General features: G+C 38.1%; 1 protein-coding gene across 1 annotated transcript in view; it reads right to left on the bottom strand.

Annotated features, from left to right (window-relative positions):
• The window catches only part of LOC149681513 (centrosomal protein of 290 kDa-like), a 36,177-nt gene extending 14,460 nt beyond the window's left edge, over positions 1-21,717 (bottom strand). The window contains exons 1-13 of the mRNA XM_089834183.1: positions 21,602-21,717; positions 21,295-21,397; positions 20,189-20,302; positions 20,038-20,106; positions 19,886-19,975; positions 8,216-8,297; positions 7,920-8,156; positions 6,360-6,590; positions 5,505-5,625; positions 5,102-5,428; positions 2,585-2,993; positions 1,903-2,337; positions 47-201 (exon numbers count right to left, since the gene is read on the bottom strand). Coding sequence (XP_089690309.1) covers positions 47-201; positions 1,903-2,337; positions 2,585-2,993; positions 5,102-5,428; positions 5,505-5,625; positions 6,360-6,590; positions 7,920-8,156; positions 8,216-8,297; positions 19,886-19,975; positions 20,038-20,106; positions 20,189-20,302; positions 21,295-21,397; positions 21,602-21,717 — 2,489 coding nt within the window. The remainder of the gene's footprint in view (positions 1-46; positions 202-1,902; positions 2,338-2,584; positions 2,994-5,101; positions 5,429-5,504; positions 5,626-6,359; positions 6,591-7,919; positions 8,157-8,215; positions 8,298-19,885; positions 19,976-20,037; positions 20,107-20,188; positions 20,303-21,294; positions 21,398-21,601) is intronic.
• Between the last annotated feature and the right edge of the window lie 1,225 nt (positions 21,718-22,942).

Here is a 22,942-nt window from a genome sequence, read left to right as displayed (position 1 = left end):
GAACATTTAGAGTTCTGAAAGAATATTAAAATCAAGACATGTATACCTCTCCTGTTCTTCTTCAAGTTTTTCCGTCAAATTGTTAGCTTTGATTTTCCACTCAACTGTTTCTTGTTGAGCTACGTTTAACTGTTTCATGAGGCCCGATAGTTTTGTCTGATTGATATCCATTGATTCCTCAAGCTCCGTCACTTTCGAAAGCTAAGGAAGACAGAAGATGGAACACATCTTGTAAATTTATGCTATTGTCAAATAGTGTCCAATGCACCGGAGCCTCCGAGATGATCTAGGCCCGTGCGTGTCGATTTTTATGTGGGGAAATATGCAGTTTCATCGAGGAAATATTTTCACCCAATACGTGTACTAGATGGCGCTCGTATTACAGTTGCAAAGGGGGTCTTCCATAAATTGCCGTTGATATTTTAGGGGCCAATTATAAAAATTTTATGAAAGAAAGGTTTCATCCTAAAATTAACGTAATTGTTTTAGGGGCTATTTACTTTTTATTGAATCTTTTGGTTAGATTGTGTTGACAACAAAATTAATTATGAGATTTTAACATTGTTGTTTTTTTAGTAAAACCAGGGATAGATAGACTTTTTTTTAAGACGGAATGGGTAACAGGGTTATTCGGGCGCGCGTCCAAGTCCACGACCCCCTTACCCGTGACGGAGGGGTATGAAAGAAGAGGCGGGTCTTATTTTCGTTATCGCGTTGTATGTATATCCGGTTCAAATAAACGTTGTATGCCCCTTCGTCTGCCAAGTTGGAATGGGCTCGGATTGTAATTTTTGAAAGAACATTGTATAAAAATGGAAGTTACACAAGACATAGGGCTTGCAACTGAAAAAAACGGGGAAGACCCAAGAAAATTAAAAGTGAGTTAGAATTGAGTAAAAGTCTTCATAGATGTTACAGCACGAACAGGTTTTAACCAAACACTAAGCTCACAAAACTCCTGACCATTCACTAAGCCTTGGTTAAACTCATCAAATTCGTTTACAAAATCATGAGGATAGTAGAAATGATTGGCTTGAGAAAGAATTAGCGAACATTTTTCACCTTTACAGATGTACTCCAAATCCAAAACACCGGCACCAAATTCACTAACTACCTTCTTCTTAATTGCTATTAAAAACAATTCCCGAATAGTTACCGGACCCTCGCATTTAGACGGCTCCATTTTGAATTCCTGTGAAGACGCTTATCTGTTCAACCATAGCCCACTCGATCCGCGCTCTATAGCTATAGCGCGAGCAGCTTACGTCGTGACGCAAGTGACCGAGTGGGCTATGGTACAACGCAAGAGGGGTCGTAGTCATGGCGACAGAGGTAAACAGGAATTACGTATTTTTGGCCCTCCTTGTCAGCAACGTCACCAATACGCAGTTTTTGTGAGCCAATAAGATAATTTAATTTTTTGGTTACGTGTTGAAGGAAGTGACTATATACTCGTCTATGAGTCGGACTGAAGTAAAGGCCAAACATTATTTATTCCGTCTTAAAAAAGTCTATCTATCCCTGGTAAAACAAAACTTCTTGACGTTGCTAATTCACAGAGGAATTTTTTTACTCCTTCGTAACCTGTCATTTTTTAACCTTAGCTTTTTTATCCTTTACTTCTTTGGCACGATTGTTTAATAAAGGTCTTTGGAAATCTAAAACATTTTTTTACTATTCTCGACCTCAGTTTCACCGCTCTACGTCTATGCCTTGCCCTAATATTGTAGCAGTCGACGGGGTCACGAGGTTGAACTTAATTTTATTTTACGATACTAAAAGCGCCACCCGAGCGAGAAAACACGGCGAACTAAATTAGTTAAAAAAATATTCTCGCTTCGCGATAGGCACGGGCCTACATCATCTCGGAGGCTCCGAAAAAAACGCATGAAAATTCCTCACTAGATTCGAGTTCAGTTCCTGCATCAGCAACTTTTTATCATCAGCATCCGAGGCACTTTTGGTTTTGGAAAGAACGTAATCTCTCTGCGCACTTTGAAGTTTACTCTGCAGTTGCAACAATTCTCGTTCATAATGCAGCTTTTGCGATACCGTATCATCTTTCAGTTTATTGAGAAGTTCTTGATAACGCGTAATACTTTCCTCTTTTTGGTTCAAGCGAGCCTGCAAACAATCTATGGTAGTTTGGGCGACACTCAGATTCTGTTTCGCTTCGAAATAGTCCACCAGTTGAACTTCGGGGCTCTGCGATGTTTGCAATGAAGGCGCTGTGTTCAGACTAGTTGGCATTCGGGCTATCAAGTCATTTAAGGCTTCTTCCCTCGATTTCAATGCATCTTCAGCTTCTTTAAGGCGTCTTTCTAGATTAGCTACAGTCTGCGCAAACAAACGGACAAACTATTAGAAATAATAGTATATCAAAAAGAGAAATAAGCTTAAAAATGTCCATTAATATGGCACCCCTAACATGCTGGCTACTATCTTCTACACAGCGATTTTATCTTGCCAAAGGCAGGAACCAATCATAAGCTTAACGAGACAGTCAGTTCCATCCCTCGACAATGGGAACATCTAGTGGCATTTGTATGAACTAAACCACAGCCAAGGCTTAATTGCTTTATACCTCTCTAAGTGCTCGAACTTCACTCGCAGAGACTGACGATTCTAACGCTTCACTTAAAACGGAGTCTTCTTCTAATGGCAATTCATTCAAAGCTTCTTGCTCGTGAATTGAATCTCCATTGAGGCTTTCTTCAATTTGAACTAATTCTTCTTGAGGTTCTCTAGCTTCACTTCGAGTGGAAACACTTTGAAGCCTATTTGAAGAGAGCCCTCCTAAAAAGTCCAAATTCCTAGCATCAATTTCCAATTCTTGCTCTCTAAGTTGAGACTCTAGTTTCAGGTTTCGTTCTTCCAATCGAAGGATTTTTGCTTCCAATCGATTTACAAGCTCTTTCAAAGTATCACTTTGACTGGAATATCTTTCAGCGAGTCGTTTCGAGTGAATTTCTCTCATCTGAACCACTTCAATCCTGAAAATTAATCGTACGGATAACCTGGATAAGTTAGCGATTCGGAAATTAGGGGGAAAAAGTCAGGGATTCAAAGTTTTTTCCTAAAATGTCTCGGATATGTCAGGGATTTTGTTTGGTATATCAAACCATACTTTGAGCAATGCTTAATATGGGCTAGGTGTGATGAAGTGCTCTCTGGCAAACACCTTAACTTGCTCAAGGATAAGCTGGAGAAGTCAGGGATTAAAAAAAAATTTCGTCCGGACTTTGATTTGGTTATTTAATTTTGAACATTAGAATACAGCTGAAACATAAATACTTAACTGACTGTGTTACCAGAACACCTGGTGTTTCGAGGAACTAGTGACAAATGAGTACAGTGCTAAAAACTAGGGTTCTAAATCGGTAAATTACCATGGTAATTTACACGGTAATTTACCACGGTAACTGTAATTTACGATTTTCTCGGGTAAATTACGAAAACGGTAATTACCCTGGTAATTACCGTGGTAATTTACGCTGGTAAATTACCACAATGGTAATTTACCACCGAATTCTCATTTCTTTCTTTTTGAAAATGGTCTAAAAGCTCCATATTTTGCTCTACCCGCGCAGGCGCACTTATTTCTTCTCATGAGACATGAGTCATGAGTAAGTCATACCCGAGGTCGTACAAAGTCGAACGGCAAGCGTGGGAAAAATTTGATTAAGGAAATGAAATTTTATTTTCTTGTCTATTCTTGTTGTCGAGTTCCTTTGCGTCAGCTAGAAACCATGTAATTGTTTCAATTTACTAGAGATGGGCAGATACCGATACCAATATCGGTACTGATATTTGGCTATACCGATATATCGGTAACGGTTTAAACTGGTATCGGCGGCTCGGCCTGTCTCTAGAATTTGGTTCTAAAACCATAAATAGCAATAATTCGCAAAATAGGTAAGAAGAAAAAAATGGATGTTTCTGTTCAAAAGTATTTTGAGCTACAAACATTCAAACTCGGTGTTAAATAATGCACGATACTATGCTATAAAAAGTATAGCTATGTTCAAGTGATTTTTTTCATTATTTAGCTTATAAACGATCAATATAATTTATTTTTGAATTTTCTTCGTAATTTACCATGAACGGTAATTTAAGCGAGGAACACACATGCGTAAAAGTTCGACATAAACGTAAACTGAAACGTAAACGTACAAAAACCTTCGACGTAAACGTACTAGAAAAGAGAGTTGAAATTGTCTCAACTTTTTCCGTCGTAAAACATTTTACGCTAAGCTCAAGCCAATCAGATGCTCGTATCCGTACGAGGTTTTGGGCAAAAATGGCAGGGAAAAAAAAGCAGATCGTAGAAGAGCTCTGATTTGGGGCAATTTTAGGGAAGGTTAGAAGCTTTCCATATCTTTTTGACAAGTTTTTTTTTAATTTTAATGTGACGATTTTCGAACAAACTATTTGGCAAACCATTAGGACACGGTACAGTTTATTAGGTTCGTAGCATTGATTTCAACCCTAAGCCTCGGTCTCCTCTATGAGCATATAATCCTTTTTAACCGAAAGAGACTTATCATAGATGTCACTGTTTTCGAATTTCAACACCGCAAATTAAGTTTTTCGTTTGCGTTTACGTGTACAAGTGCGATTCAGATCCAGAAACGTAAACGTAAACGGAATAGAAAATAGTTTACAGTTACGAGTTTTTAGTTCGATTCCGTGAAATTTTTACGCATGTGTGTTCCTCGCTTTACGCGGTAAATTACGGCGTAATTTACCATTTTCCAAAATTACCGTAATTTTCGAACCCTACTAAAAACACAGCCTATGTAAATAATTTCTGACAAGGACGTGGTCTTGGAGGTCATAAGTGCCTGTGTGTCTTATCAATAACAACAAAATAATTCCATAATTCTTTGAGTTTGCATAGGGTTGTACCTTTGAACTGATTCCTGTGTATGATATGAGATCACACACATGAGACGCCTCCAAGTTTTATCTGATTGTTGTGCGCGTGACGGGGCCTATAAAACAAGTTGCCTCAAGTCCAAAAACCTTTGCGGAATGGCCTATTACTTAAATACTTTGTGCCTAATGAACTCTTAAAGGGGCTCAAAAAAGAAACCCTTACCTTTTATGCCAATCCATAATCTTTTCAACTGAAGAGCCGGATTTCAGTGTCTGTATCAACTCCTTTGCAGATTGAAGTTTAACGCTCAGCTTCATTTTATCCTCGTCAATCTTGGAGTTTTCCTCTTTAACTTTTTCCAATTCTTTTCGCAAATTATTCCTCTCATTATTGAGATTTTTAACTTCCTTCATCAACTCCTCTTGTTTAACAATAGGAATTGACGAAGAAAATTGCCGTCGCAGTTCGTAAAGTATTCTAGTCAGGAGCTGTATTTTGCTTCTAGCTTGGCTATGAATATTGTACACTTCGTCTTCTTTGTCAACACACCTAATTTTTAATAATGTCGCATTAATTAATACAATTAAGCAATTGGGGAATTAAATTTTGTAGTGGGCCTATATACTTTTTCTGGAGGTTTTGGTTCCGTTTTTCACTTTGATCCAATTTTTGTTTGACAGCGTTTAGTTCTTGTTGCAGCTTGGTTTCACTGAGTTGAAAACCTATGATTTGTCTGTGCAAATTACCTGTAGAAAATATTTAAATTTAACGAAAATCGCCTATTAGAGTGTTTGTGCACTTTCGGCCATATTCAGACCAAGGGCTTATCAATTTGCATTTGCATGTACACCGATTATGTAATCTATCCGTGGGCGAAGATTAATTGGCTTACACCATGAGTACGAAAATTACGCTGTGCGGAACACAGAGATTACGCTGTTTACATCAAGAGTACACACAAGGTTCGTTTAGAATACCCGATTCCGTTTAAAACGCGTCGAGTCCGTTTTGTATACTAAGCGTACGTTCCAATTGCACCATGAATCTATTTGACTAGTTATATAGATTGATGATTGCACTGATTATGCCGAGCGCTTTTAGAACGCGTCGAGTTGCTTTTGGACCGCGTCGAGTTGCTTTTAAGACGCGTCGAGTGCTTTTAAACCGCGTCGAGTGCTTTTAAACCGCGTAGAGTGCTTTTAAACCGCGTCGAGTGCTTTTAAACCGCGTCGAGTGCTTTTAAACCGCGTCGAGTGCTTTTAAACCGCGTCGAGTGCTTTTAAACCGCGTCGAGTGCTTCTAAACCGCGTCGAGTGCTTTTAAACCGCGTCGAGTGCTTTTAAACCGCGTCGAGTGCTTTAAGACCGCGTCGAGTTGCTTTTAGAATGAGTTGAGTAAGTCGAGACTATAGCAGTATTACCACAATTACGTGTTTAAAGCCGACAAATGAAGAGTGACCAGCCCCTTGCTGAAGACTTACCAGATGATAGCTTCTCGTCACTAGAGGCTTGCATATCCAAGAGTAAATTCCTTGTCATTTCCAGTTCTTTTTCGGTGACTTCCCTGAATCTTTCAACTGTTTGTATTTGATACTTGGCAGATTCCAAAGCTGCCTTATAGCGATCAGCATCTTCTCTTAACCTCAATTCTTCGCATTCTAACTCGCTCACTTTTGCGTTCAAGGCGTTGTACACTTCATTGCTGACACAATCTAATGTAAAATAGAATAACGCGTGTTTGTAGTCACCATTTAATATAAGGGAAATAAGAGTATAAATGTTATATATGAATACAAGTACCAAGAATTTCAATTACAATAGGTACTGTAGTCATCAAATCTGAAGCCAAGCTTTCAACGCTTAAAATATTGTGCTTTCATCAAAAGTTCGTTTCGTTAGTAAAAATAAAGTGATCTAGACGGTATTGCTCGAGTTCATGTCTAGTTCTTAAAACAAAAATGTAGGATCGGCTCAATTAAAGCAATTAGCAAAGCAGTGCTTTAGTTCAAACAAATGCCACTAGATGCCGCCATAGTCGAGGGCTGGAGCTAACTAGCTAGCTAAACTAGGTAAAGGCTAGTTTTAGCTCCGCCCTCGAGAATGAGTTTTGATTGGTTCCTGCCTTTGACAAATTAAGTTTAATGTGCAGAGGATTACCAAGCATGTTTGGAACATGGATTAACTAACACTAGGGATTATTCACTAAACGGGTTTCCCATGTCTTGCTATCGCCAACTACATGTTCCGAATTATTCCCTGATTCCCTTCCTCATTCCCCCAATTTATTGGACCAAAACGGATGTTGATATAGCGCTATCTCTAGGGAAAATAAATAGTTTTTGCGGATTTTAAAGATGGCGGCGCCCAATTTAGGCAGGATTTCAATTTTGACGTCATAGGGCAGGTGACATTTGGTCCAACTTTCTTGTAACTTCCTGTTAGGGATAGTAGTTGCTGCTAGGGGGCGTTTGGAATACGCATGCTTTATCTTTTAGGGGGAACGAACAACCCCTAGCGGTAGTTAACCCATGTTTGGAAGCGCCAAAGGAGCATACATTGCCTTTAAGTTCAGCATAATGTTTCTATTCAAACGTTTAAAGGAACTGCAAAGAAGGCATCAGCGGGTGGGCAAAAATTATTAGAAATACGTCACAGACATCACTTGATACCGAGATACAAAGACTCCTCGTAGAGTGGAACTGGACATCTAGTCCTTGTTTTTCGCGAGATTGCAGCGCCAATTCCATGAAGTGGTATTTTTCGAAATAAAACGAACTAAGCTTCTTTGAACCACGCCTCTCCTCGGTCACGTGCCTTTGATGTATTTCAAATAATTTTTACCCACCCGCCGATGCCTTCTTTACAGTCCTTTTAATTCAGCTGTGTGTTGTAAATGAGTCGAATAGTTTAAAGATACGTCAGAGATCCAGTTTCTTCACTCATTTCTTCCCACAATTATAAGTATCATGTCAATTGTAAACCGTACAAGTGGGGTTTCTGGACATTTGCCTTAACATCCCATAACACCAAGCTTCACATACCATTCAACTTTTCTTTCAGAATCCTTTCCCTGTTTTTGATGTCCACTGCCTCTCTGGTTAGCTCGGCAAACTTCTTTTCCAGTTCAGAATTTCTAGTATCCATGCTATCAAAAACTTGTTTGAGTTGCTCGTGTTGCAATAGAAGGTGATCTGCTCTTTGTCGTTCATTGGCTTCCTTTAACAAAGAAACTCGCAGTTCATTTTGTAAACTAGCTTCATCCATACTTGCGTCATTTTCTGTAAGGTTATCAGTTACGTAAGGAAGTTCGTAAAAATTTGAAAAGTGCATTGCTTACCAAGAATTTTGACTTTCTCATTTAAGAGGCGATTATCTATTTTAAGTTTATCACATTCTAATTTTAATTTCTTGGTAAGCTCCTGAAAAAAGGTTTTGATATGCATCAATGTAATTTTTTTATTCATAAAAGTCAGGACAATACAATAAAATATTCGCGTTTGCACCCCATTTTCACGTTGAATAACTATGCTGCCGGTTTTCGCGTCCCTTAATTACGCTGCTCGTTTTCGCGTCCCTTAATTACGCTGCTCGTTTTCGCGTCCCTTAATCACGCTGCTCGTTTTCGCGTCCCTTAATTACGCTGCTCGTTTTCGCGTCCCTTAATTACGCTGCTCGTTTTCGCGTCCCTTAATTACGCTGCTCGTTTTCGCGTCCCTTAATTACGCTGCTCGTTTTCGCGTCCCTTAATTACGCTGCTCGTTTTCGCGTCCCTTAATCACGCTGCTCGTTTTCGCGTCCCTTAATCACGCTGCTCGTTTTCGCGTCCCTTAATTACGCTGCTCGTTTTCGCGTCCCTTAATCACGCTGCTCGTTTTCGCGTCCCTTAATCACGCTGCTCGTTTTCGCGTCCCTTAATCACGCTGCTCGTTTTTGCGTCCCTTAATCACGCTGCTCGTTTTCGCGTCCCTCAATTACGCTGCTCGTTTTCGCGTCCCTCAATTACGCTGCTCGTTTTCGCGTCCCTCAATTACGCTGCTCGTTTTCGCGTCCCTCAATTACCCTGCTCGTTTTCGCGTCCCTCAATTACCCTGCTCGTTTTCGCGTCCCTCAATTACGATGCTCGTTTTCGCGTCCCTCAATTACCCTGCTCGTTTTCGCGTCCCTCAATTACCCTGCTCGTTTTCGCGTCCCTCAATTACGCTGCTCGTTTTCGCGTCCCTCAATTACGCTGCTCGTTTTCGCGTCCCTCAATTACGCTGCTCGTTTTCGGGTCCCTCAATTACGCTGCTCGTTTTCGCGTCCCTTAATTACGCTGCTCGTTTTCGCGTCCCTTAATTACGCTGCTCGTTTTCGCGTCCCTTAATTACGCTGCTCGTTTTCGCGTCCCTTAATCACGCTGCTCGTTTTCGCGTCCCTTAATCACGCTGCTCGTTTTCGGGTCCCTCAATTACGCTGCTCGTTTTCGCGTCCCTTAATTACGCTGCTCGTTTTCGCGTCCCTTAATTACGCTGCTCGTTTTCGCGTCCCTTAATTACGCTTTCCGTTTTCGCGTCCCTTAATTACGCTGCTCGTTTTCGCGTCCCTTAATTACGCTGCTCGTTTTCGCGTCCCTTAATCACGCTGCTCGTTTTCGCGTCCCTTAATCACGCTGCTCGTTTTCGGGTCCCTCAATTACGCTGCTCGTTTTCGCGTCCCTTAATTACGCTGCTCGTTTTCGCGTCCCTTAATTACGCTGCTCGTTTTCGCGTCCCTTAATTACGCTTTCCGTTTTCGCGTCCCTTAATTACGCTGCTCGTTTTCGCGTCCCTTAATTACGCTTTCCGTTTTCACGCCCCATAATTACGCTGCTCGTTTTTCGCGTCCCTTAATTACGCTGCTCGTTTTTCGCGTCCCATAATTAAGTTACCCGTTTTCATGTTCCATTAGCTAGGCTAACCCTTACTAAAATATTGCATGATAAATAGGTAGATATTACATGAATTTCGCGTGATTGTTACCAAGTACAAGTGAATATTACGTGACACAACGTGTCAATGATTATCACTTGTGTTTGAGAAGTATTTCATTAGTGAATACCAGCTCTTTAAAGTGTCACGTTAGATGGCTTTTCATACTCAAGGTGATTCATGGGTGACACTCGCTTCACTAATATATACCCATGGATATCGGTCACGTTCAAGGCAAAGTCTTTATGAAATGAGGGTTCCTGATAGCAATATCAGGTGAATAACATCCAAAAATCACTTCGGGGCTCTGTCGATACTGTTTGTTAAGAACTCAGTGAGCGCATGTCGGATGGATATCTGACAACAAGTAACACTTCACTGGGTTTATGTACACCTTGTTGAATATTGGACATTCAATATTCACCCGAATTACACCAGCCGCGCACATCACAAACATTCGTGAATTAATGTACAGTCCGCCATTCATCCAAGAACCACCAACAGTAACTTATATGAAACGTAGCGAATATTGAAGATTCGATATTCACCCGAAATTCACCAACTGCATATACGTGAATCAATGGTTTATCATTTATGTCTGGTGTATCTCAGATCTACAGCGAGTGATAAATTATCACTTATATCTCATATTAATAGAAAGTGATACATTATCATTTATGTCAAGTGCATCTCAGATAAATAATGGATGACAAATTATCATTTATGTCGAGTGCATCTCAGATAAATAATGGGTGACAAATTATCATTTATGTCAAGTGCATCTCAGATAAATAATGGGTGACAAATTATCATTTATGTCGAGTGCACCTCAGATAAATAATGGGTGACAAATTATCATTTATGTCAAGTGCATCTCAGATAAATAATGGGTGACAAATTATCATTTATAACGAGTGCATCTCAGATAAATAATGGGTGACAAATTATCATTTATGTCAAGTGCATCCAGATAAATAATGGGTGACAAATTATCATTTATGTCGAGTGCACCTCAGATAAATAATGGGTGACAAATTATCATACATGTCAAGTGCATCTCAGATAAATAATGGGTGACAAATTATCATTTATGTCAAGTGCATCTCAGATAAATAATGGGTGACAAATTATCATTTATGTCGAGTGCACCTCAGATAAATAATGGGTGACAAATTATCATTTATGTCAAGTGCATCTCAGATAAATAATGGGTGACAAATTATCATTTATGTCGAGTGCATCTCAGATAAATAATGGGTGACAAATTATCATTTATGTCAAGTGCATCTCAGATAAATAATGGGTGACAAATTATCATTTATGTCAAGTGCATCTCAGATAAATAATGGGTGACAAATTATCATTTATGTCGAGTGCATCTCAGATAAATAATGGGTGACAAATTATCATTTATGTCAAGTGCATCTCAGATAAATAATGGGTGACAAATTATCATTTATGTCGAGTGCACCTCAGATAAATAATGGGTGACAAATTATCATTTATGTCAAGTGCACCTCAGATAAATAATGGGTGACAAATTATCATATATGTCAAGTGCATCTCAGATAAATAATGGGTGACAAATTATCATTTATGTCAAGTGCATCTCAGATAAATAATGGGTGACAAATTATCATTTATGTCGAGTACACCTCAGATAAATAATGGGTGACAAATTATCATATATGTCAAGTGCATCTCAGATAAATAATGGGTGACAAATTATCATTTATGTCGAGTGCATCTCAGATAAATAATGGGTGACAAATTATCATTTATGTCAAGTGCATCTCAGATAAATAATGGGTGACAAATTATCATTTATGTCGAGTGCATCTCAGATAAATAATGGGTGACAAATTATCATTTATGTCGAGTGCATCTCAGATAAATAATGGGTGACAAATTATCATTTATGTCAAGTGCATCTCAGATAAATAATGGATGACAAATTATCATTTATGTCGAGTGCATCTCAGATAAATAATGGGTGACAAATTATCATTTATGTCAAGTGCATCTCAGATAAATAATGGGTGACAAATTATCATTTATGTCGAGTGCACCTCAGATAAATAATGGGTGACAAATTATCATTTATGTCAAGTGCATCTCAGATAAATAATGGGTGACAAATTATCATTTATGTCGAGTGCATCTCAGATAAATAATGGGTGACAAATTATCATTTATGTCAAGTGCATCTCAGATAAATAATGGGTGACAAATTATCATTTATGTCGAGTGCACCTCAGATAAATAATGGGTGACAAATTATCATATATGTCAAGTGCATCTCAGATAAATAATGGGTGACAAATTATCATTTATGTCAAGTGCATCTCAGATAAATAATGGGTGACAAATTATCATTTATGTCGAGTGCACCTCAGATAAATAATGGGTGACAAATTATCATTTATGTCAAGTGCATCTCAGATAAATAATGGGTGACAAATTATCATTTATGTCGAGTGCATCTCAGATAAATAATGGGTGACAAATTATCATTTATGTCAAGTGCATCTCAGATAAATAATGGGTGACAAATTATCATTTATGTCAAGTGCATCTCAGATAAATAATGGGTGACAAATTATCATTTATGTCGAGTGCATCTCAGATAAATAATGGGTGACAAATTATCATTTATGTCAAGTGCATCTCAGATAAATAATGGGTGACAAATTATCATTTATGTCGAGTGCACCTCAGATAAATAATGGGTGACAAATTATCATTTATGTCAAGTGCACCTCAGATAAATAATGGGTGACAAATTATCATATATGTCAAGTGCATCTCAGATAAATAATGGGTGACAAATTATCATTTATGTCAAGTGCATCTCAGATAAATAATGGGTGACAAATTATCATTTATGTCGAGTGCACCTCAGATAAATAATGGGTGACAAATTATCATTTATGTCAAGTGCATCTCAGATAAATAATGGGTGACAAATTATCATTTATGTCAAGTGCATCCAGATAAATAATGGGTGACAAATTATCATTTATGTCGAGTGCACCTCAGATAAATAATGGGTGACAAATTATCATACATGTCAAGTGCATCTCAGATAAATAATGGGTGACAAATTATCATTTATGTCAAGTGCATCTCAGATAAATAATGGGTGACAAATTATCATTTATGTCGAGTGCACCTCAGATAAATAATGGGTGACAAATTATCATTTATGTCAAGTGCATCTCAGATAAATAATGGGTGACAAATTATCATTTATGTCGAGTGCATCTCAGATAAATAATGGGTGACAAATTATCATTTATGTCAAGTGCATCTCAGATAAATAATGGGTGACAAATTATCATTTATGTCAAGTGCATCTCAGATAAATAATGGGTGACAAATTATCATTTATGTCGAGTGCATCTCAGATAAATAATGGGTGACAAATTATCATTTATGTCAAGTGCATCTCAGATAAATAATGGGTGACAAATTATCATTTATGTCGAGTGCACCTCAGATAAATAATGGGTGACAAATTATCATTTATGTCAAGTGCACCTCAGATAAATAATGGGTGACAAATTATCATATATGTCAAGTGCATCTCAGATAAATAATGGGTGACAAATTATCATTTATGTCAAGTGCATCTCAGATAAATAATGGGTGACAAATTATCATTTATGTCGAGTACACCTCAGATAAATAATGGGTGACAAATTATCATATATGTCAAGTGCATCTCAGATAAATAATGGGTGACAAATTATCATTTATGTCGAGTGCATCTCAGATAAATAATGGGTGACAAATTATCATTTATGTCAAGTGCATCTCAGATAAATAATGGGTGACAAATTATCATTTATGTCGAGTGCATCTCAGATAAATAATGGGTGACAAATTATCATTTATGTCGAGTGCATCTCAGATAAATAATGGGTGACAAATTATCATTTATGTCAAGTGCATCTCAGATAAATAATGGATGACAAATTATCATTTATGTCGAGTGCATCTCAGATAAATAATGGGTGACAAATTATCATTTATGTCAAGTGCATCTCAGATAAATAATGGGTGACAAATTATCATTTATGTCGAGTGCACCTCAGATAAATAATGGGTGACAAATTATCATTTATGTCAAGTGCATCTCAGATAAATAATGGGTGACAAATTATCATTTATGTCGAGTGCATCTCAGAAAAATAATGGGTGACAAATTATCATTTATGTCAAGTGCATCTCAGATAAATAATGGGTGACAAATTATCATTTATGTCGAGTGCACCTCAGATAAATAATGGGTGACAAATTATCATATATGTCAAGTGCATCTCAGATAAATAATGGGTGACAAATTATCATTTATGTCAAGTGCATCTCAGATAAATAATGGGTGACAAATTATCATTTATGTCGAGTGCACCTCAGATAAATAATGGGTGACAAATTATCATTTATGTCAAGTGCATCTCAGATAAATAATGGGTGACAAATTATCATTTATGTCGAGTGCATCTCAGATAAATAATGGGTGACAAATTATCATTTATGTCAAGTGCATCTCAGATAAATAATGGGTGACAAATTATCATTTATGTCAAGTGCATCTCAGATAAATAATGGGTGACAAATTATCATTTATGTCGAGTGCATCTCAGATAAATAATGGGTGACAAATTATCATTTATGTCAAGTGCATCTCAGATAAATAATGGGTGACAAATTATCATTTATGTCGAGTGCACCTCAGATAAATAATGGGTGACAAATTATCATTTATGTCAAGTGCACCTCAGATAAATAATGGGTGACAAATTATCATATATGTCAAGTGCATCTCAGATAAATAATGGGTGACAAATTATCATTTATGTCAAGTGCATCTCAGATAAATAATGGGTGACAAATTATCATTTATGTCGAGTGCACCTCAGATAAATAATGGGTGACAAATTATCATTTATGTCAAGTGCATCTCAGATAAATAATGGGTGACAAATTATCATTTATGTCGAGTGCATCTCAGATAAATAATGGGTGACAAATTATCATTTATGTCAAGTGCATCTCAGATAAATAATGGGTGACAAATTATCATTTATGTCGAGTGCATCTCAGATAAATAATGGGTGACAAATTATCATTTATGTCAAGTGCATCTCAGATAAATAATGGGTGACAAATTATCATTTATGTCGAGTGCACCTCAGATAAATAATGGGTGACAAATTATCATTTATGTCAAGTGCATCTCAGATAAATAATGGGTGACAAATTATCATTTATGTCAAGTGCATCTCAGATAAATAATGGGGGACAAATTATCATTTATGTCAAGTGCATCTCAGATAAATAATGGGTGACAAATTATCATTTATGTCGAGTGCACCTCAGATAAATAATGGGTGACAAATTATCATTTATGTCAAGTGCATCTCAGATAAATAATGGGTGACAAATTATCATTTATGTCAGGTGCATCTCAGATCAATAATGGGTGACAAATTATCATTCATGCCAGGTGTATCTCAGATCAATAATGGGTGACAAATTATCATTCATGCCAGGTGTATCTCAGATAAATAATGGGTGGGAAATTATCATTTATGTCAAGTGCATCTCAGATAAATAATGGGTGAAAAATTATCATTTATGTCAAGTGCATCTCAGATAAATAATGGGTGACAAATTATCATTCATGTCAAGTGCATCTCAGATAAATAATGGGTGACAAATTATCATTTATGTCGAGTGCATCTCAGATAAATAATGTGTGACAAATTATCATTTATGTCAAGTGCATCTCAGATAAATAATGGGTGACAAATTATCATTTATGTCGAGTGCACCTCAGATAAATAATGGGTGACAAATTATCATTTATGTCAAGTGCATCTCAGATAAATAATGGGTGACAAATTATCATTTATGTCAAGTGCATCTCAGATAAATAATGGGGGACAAATTATCATTTATGTCAAGTGCATCTCAGATAAATAATGGGTGACAAATTATCATTTATGTCGAGTGCACCTCAGATAAATAATGGGTGACAAATTATCATTTATGTCAAGTGCATCTCAGATAAATAATGGGTGACAAATTATCATTTATGTCAGGTGCATCTCAGATCAATAATGGGTGACAAATTATCATTCATGCCAGGTGTATCTCAGATCAATAATGGGTGACAAATTATCATTCATGCCAGGTGTATCTCAGATAAATAATGGGTGGAAAATTATCATTTATGTCAAGTGCATCTCAGATAAATAATGGGTGAAAAATTATCATTTATGTCAAGTGCATCTCAGATAAATAATGGGTGACAAATTATCATTCATGCCAGGTGTGTTTCAGATCAATAGCGACTGATAAATTACCATTTATGTACTGAGGTTGGTGAATATTACACATTCAATTTTCACCAGAGATATACTAGCTGCGCTCGTCAGAAACATTCAAGAATTAATGTGAGGTCCGCGATTCATCCAAGAATCACCAACATATATAAACCATAGTGAATATTGGAGATTCGATATTCACCCGAAATTCAGTAACTGATATATGTCACACACTTAAACGAATTAATGTTTTAACATTTATGTTTGGTGTAACCTTTGGTGTTACTCAGTTGAATAGCGAGTGATAAATTATCTATTATGTCAGATGTATCTCAGATCAATAAGGAGTGAAACATCAGTTTTGACAGGTGTATCACAGATCAGTAGCGAGTGACAAAGTGTCATTTATGTCTGGTGTATCTCGGATCACTAACGAGTGATAAATTATCATTTATGTCTAGTGCATCTCAGATAAATAATGGGTGACAAATTATCATTTATGTCTAGTGTATCTCAGATCACTAACGAGTGACAAATTTTCATTTATGTCGGGTGTATCTCAGATCACTAACGAGTGATATCACTTAGATCAGAAGTAACTTCTGCTTAGATCAATAGCGAGTGATACATTATCATTCATCTCAGGTTTATCTCAGATCAATAACAGGTGATATCATTTGTGTCATTTATTCGGCCCTATCTTGGTATGATAGTGCTTCCTTTAATTCGTATTATAATAAAGATTTTGAATAAAAATGAAAGATAAGATCAGAAGTCTTTTTCATTAAGTTTGTTAGCTGAGAAATAAATATATTTTTTTCGTTTTAATTATTATTTAAGCGTAATAACAGATGACCAATTTCGTAGTATGCCTTATTTTACATTTCCCATAATGATAGATAACCCAGTATCTCGTAATTGAATAAATCGATCATTGCGTCCTCGGATTCTTTAATCATTCGTGGATATCGAAGCAATGTTAAATTATCGTTAAGTGCAGCCACTTGACACCGTCCATATTTTTCGAAAACCGCCCACATGCGGGGTTTCGTTTGAATGGGACGTTTGGATTTTGGGTACAGCCGAATGGGGGAGAACATTCGCGTCTCACTTATATTAGGTGTATTTCAGATAAACTAGTGATATAATATCAACTATTTAAGGTGTATCTCAGGTCTATCGCAAGCCAAAATTTGTCACTTTTATCAGGTGTATCCCAGGTCTGTTGCAAGAGATAATTTGTCACGTACGTCGGGTCAATAACGGGCGATTATTTGTCATTCATGTCGGGTGTCTTTCGGGTCCATGGCAAGTGATTATTTGTCACTCATCTCGGGTGGCTTTTGGGTCAATAACGGGTGATTATTTGTCATCTCGGGTCAATAACGGGTGATTATTTGTCATCTCGGGTCAATAACGGGTGATTATTTGTGATCTCGGGTCAATAACGGGTGATTATTTGTCATCTCGGGTCAATAACGGGTGATTATTTGTCATCTCGGGTCAATAACGGGTGATTATTTGTCATCTCGGGTCAATAACGGGTGATAATGTGTCACTCATGTCGGGTGTCTTTTGGGTCAGTAACGAGTGATTATTGTTCACGCATGTCGGGTGTCTTTCGGGTCAATAACAGGTGATTATTTGTCATCTCGAGTCAATAACGGGTGATAATGTGTCACTCATGTCGGGTGTCTTTCGGGTCAATAACGAATGATTATTTTTCACTCATGTCGGGTGTCTTTTGGGTCAATAACGGGTGATTATTTGTCATCTCGAGTAAATAACGGGTGATAATGTGTCACTCATGTCGGGCGTCTTTTGGGTCAATAGCGGGTGATTATTTGTCACTCATGTCGAGTGGCTTTTGGGTCAATAACGGGTGACTATTTGTCACTCATGTCGAGTGGCTTTTGGGTCAATAACGGGTGATTATTTGTCACCTCGAGTCGGGTGGCTTTTGGGTCAATAACGGGTGATTAATTATCTGTCATCTAGGGTCAATAACGGGTGATTAATTATCTGTCATCTAGGGTCAAAAACGGGTTATTAATTATCTGTAATCTCGGGTGATTATTTTACATCTCGGGTCAATAACGGGTGATTATTTGTCACGTATGTCGGGTGTCTTTGGGTCAATAACGGGTGATTATTTGTCACTCATGTCGGGTGGCTTTGGGTCCATAGCGGGTGATTATTTTTCACTCATGTCGGGTGGCTTTTGGGTCAATAAGGGGTGATTATTTGTCATCTCGAGTAAATAACGGGTGATAATGTATCACTCATGTCGGGTGTCTTTTGGGTTAATAGCGGGTGATTATTTGTCACTCATGTCGAGTGGCTTTTGGGTCAATAACGGGTGATTATCTGTCATCTAGGGTCAATAACGGGTGATTAATTATCTGTCATCTCGGGTGATTATTTTACATCTCGGGTCAATAACGGGTGATAATGTGTCACGTATGTCGGGTGGCTTTTGGGTCAATAATGGGTGATAATGTGTCACTTATGTCGGGTGTTTTGGGTCAATAATGGGTGATTATTTTTCACTCATGTTGGCTGTCTCTTGGGTCAATAACGGGTGATTATGTGTCACGTATATCTAGTGAAAAATGAGTGATCAGGTGTCACACAGGTTTATAACGAGTGATAATATGACTCTTATCACGAATGACAATCAAGTGTAAGTCACGTAATTTTTACGTAAACGGTCAACGTGAAATATAAATAAATAGCAGGTCTATATTGGACTAATTTTAGGCAATACTCGGAGGTCTATTTTTGAGTAAGGGCCCCTTCCGAAAAGGTTCGAGGTTCAGGGCAACTTGCTTTGAAGGTCCCGTAACGCGCATACTAAGTTGATAAACGCGAGGTTATTGGTGCGATATTCTGCGCTAGTGATTTTGGTAGGGTCGGCATTGACTCGAGGAAAACTGCCATTGGATCCCAGGATTCCTTTAGGTTTTTATTTCAGAAAGGTCTATACAACTAACAAACTAATTGTTTGAATTCCATAACGGTTATTTGTGTTGTGTCTCGTGCATTATGGGTAGGAGGTGTTCTCAGTTATTAACTGGTTAAATAAGTGGCGCAACATTCAACAGGACTTAACAAGGAGAAGTAGAGCAGGTGAAATTACTAACCAATAGGAAGCTAGAAGCCGTACGTGATCTACTGTACCCCATAGATGTCGCTCCATCGCTCACACCCAATTCATCCCATTTTAATACAGGGTTCGTACGAAATTTCTACATTGAAAATCCCTGACTTTTCCAGGTTATCCCTGACCAAATTTTGCCTATATCCCGGACCATTTTAAGGTGTTCACCAGAGCCCACTTCATCACTCCTGGCTCATATTTAGCAATGCATGAAGAATGGGTTGATATACCAAACAAAATCCCTAACATATCGCTGACTTTTTAGGAAAATGTTTTAAATCCCTGACGTATCCCTGACTTTTTAGGAAAATGTTTTGAATCCCTGACGTATCCCTGACTTTTTAGGAAAATGTTTTAAATCCCTCACTTATCCCTGATTTTTTCCCCTATTTTCAATATCCCTGACTTATCCAGGTTTTCCAGGTTCCGCACGAACCCTGTAATAAGCACCTCGAATGAGCCTATTCCTGATATGTATTTTCCCGTCTATTCCGGATTATTCTGTTCTCCATTCCTACTTCTAAAATTAAATCTATCCCTGATATTACATAAATTGAGTTAATTACCTTCCATTCTTGAACTCTGCGACTGACAGTCTCCATAATTTCATCATCAACTTCTCCTTTTTGAGAAAGTTGACTTTTTAAGTCTTCAATCTAAGATTTGAAATGACTTAACACTGACTCGTATCAAATTAATTATTAAATGAAATAATTACCTCACTGGCAAGAAGCATTTTCTGTTCCATTATGAGTTTTAATTGAGATTCGCTTTCATCATAAGCTTCCTAACATGTAAATGGAACACAAATGGAACGTAAATGGGCGTTACTAATCTAGCGTATGACGATTTTAATAAGCGGAACTAACTTTCAGTTTTATGTACTCGTCGGTCGTTTTTTCCATTTGATCGACCGCTTCAATTAGTTTCTCGTGTAGTTGACTTTTTTGTGATCGAAGTTCAGAGTTTTCACTTTCCAGAGTCTGTAAGATGTTTGAAAAGTTTATAAGATATGTTCCACAAGTTTGTCACTGGTTACTGAGAGCTTGTCATGAAGTGACGTAGGTCATAGATTCTCGTGAAGTGACGCCTGGTTAGGCGCAGTCAAAGGCTTAGTACAGACTAAATAGGAAGATGGACCTGAAAACTAACAGAGTGTAGTCAATTTTGGGATCGTTCTCTAACTAGCTCTCAGTAAGTCTCTAGCATTACCAAGTATAGGTAGTGTCATACTTATGGAACATATCTTATAAACTTATGATACAATTACTAAACAATGTAAGTTCTGAAGGGAAAAACCAATTTACAAAACGAAGACCAAAACTTCTGAAACTTGGGCCCATAAACCATGGACGAAGCAATACTGAAGGACCGATGGCAGCCCATAGAGCCCCATACTAAGCGACTAAACAACCAATGTTAAGCTTACTTCCCCCTTTTCAGCCCCAAAATGGACGAGGGGGGGTGGTTATGAAAAACACCGAGTCAAATCTCCGAAAAAGGTAGCGCCATCTAGACAAAATAATACGTTTGATGCTTCCCTCTTTAGAACGTTGATTCCCCCATAAGCCCCCCCCCCCACTATCCGGTTTGCTACTATCTGCCGCTAGAAGGCGAATTAACAAGTATTTTTCAACTTTCTCCCTCTGCCATCCGTCCTTCAGTATTGGTTCGCCCATGCTTAAACTACTAGGGCGCGCCGTGCGCGATGCCATATCAGTGTCGCCTTCTGGTGGAAAAGATGTGAAGCTTGCTCATATTATTAGAATTTACCGCGTGCGATGTCAAAACAGTGTCGCCTTCTGATGGAAAATATCTGTAGCAAGCGACAGGCGGTTGCAACAAGAGCGTGAAAAGAGGAACAGAACGTCATAACAGTGTCGCCTTCTGGGGTAAAAGTTATGTTGCTTGTCAATAGGGTGCACCATGCGCGACATCAAACCAGTGTCGCCTTCTTGTGGGGAAAATCATGAACCTTCAGTCTAGAATGAACCAGAAACTGGGAGGTTTTTTTCCCGCTTACAACGTCTGTGCGCAGTTGCTCGCCAATTTCGCAGGGTACGCGCACCCCGGTACAACTTAAACAAACGTGACGGTTTTTGGGAAGGGTATTTCCATTTCAATTTCCTCGAATCACTTTCACAATTGCCAAACGTGCAAATCTTTATTTTTCCTATTTTTAATTAATTTATTAAACTTTAACTTTAAATAGATGCAAAAAAAATTAACATTAGTCCCAAGGCTTAGCGAAATTAGACCAAGCGGCCATTTTACTTGTTTACATTGTACCGTCCTTCTCCAAGACCTTGTCATCTGCTAGCTTTTTTTTCTTTATTATTTTGGGACACTTTGCCAAGAAAACTTTAACATGGGCTCCGCCATTAAGATTCTGGTCCATTATATAGAAGGTTCATGGGAAAATAAAGGTTTGTAACTCGCGTCTTTTGATTTCTATGAAAGCGTGCTACGTGCGACGTCATAACGGTGTCGCCTTCTGGCGGGAGATATCTGGAACTCGCGACTGGCGCTCGTTTAATAAAGCACATCCAGGGTTCATACAACTTTTGGAAAACAAATTTCCCTGAGATTTCCAGGTTTTTCGGTCACTTTTTCCCCATATACTTCCCTGAATTTTCCAGGTTTTTCCCTTATATGGAGTATCCTATGGAGCAAATGTTAACGAAGGAGGGGGAGGGCAAATATGACTATTACATAATCAAAGAACATCCCTGTATCTAGTAGAACCAGAATTATGAGCCTCCAAAGTATAGTGTAATGTTAATCCTATGGAGGGGATGTTCACGAACATTTTGCTGAATTACTCGGCCCCTGTTTGACGCAAATTTCCCTGAATTTTACTAAAAATTCGAAATTTCCCTGAGGTTTTTGTCAACTATTTTTTTCCCTGATTTTTCCAGGTTTTCCCGGTTTTCCAGGTTTGTATGAACCCTGACATCGCGTGCGACTTAAAAACGATGTCACTTTGTAGTGGAAAATATCTGTAGTTTGAGATTGGCAGTTGCTATAAAAGCGTGACATGTGCAACGTCATATCAGTGTCGACCACTGACGGAAAAGATCTGTAGCTAGCTACTGGCCGTTGTTTTAAACGTATCTAGTGTTATGCGCTCTTCTATGGCTTCGATAACCTTACTAATACCTTCAAATATATTTTATAACATTACCAGCTACTCTGACCTCTGTCCTGACTACAAACACAAATCGAGGAAGTTCTAGCATACACAATAGCAGACGACGGTAACCGCGTAACCACGAATTAACACAACTTACACAACACCTATTTTATGGGAGTGAACAGGCCCAGTATAGCTACGCCAATAAAACGGTCAACTACGGCGAAACTCTGATGACTCGCGACTTTTGGCCATTTTCATACTTTTCCTCTCATCCACTTTTGCTAATATTTATTTATATTTTATGTTATATCAAGAGCAGATGACAAACGAGTCTCGGACGCTAGCTTCCACAATATAGAGGGCAATGGGACCCGCGTACGTCACAGCTGTAGCGTTATCGTTTGCCATAGAGGCGCTATTAGACATTATAGCAGACGATGCTTTTGGTGGATTATATGATATCTGGCCCCAAAAAAAGTCTGCTGGG

This window comes from Phalangium opilio, unplaced genomic scaffold (genome assembly GCF_054372755.1).
Source record: "Phalangium opilio isolate 3A_F unplaced genomic scaffold, DU_Popi_V2 ptg000038l_1, whole genome shotgun sequence".
Lineage (NCBI taxonomy): Eukaryota > Metazoa > Arthropoda > Arachnida > Opiliones > Phalangiidae > Phalangium > Phalangium opilio.
Note: the sequence above shows the minus strand (reverse complement) of the source record. Positions and strands in the feature narration are given on the sequence as shown.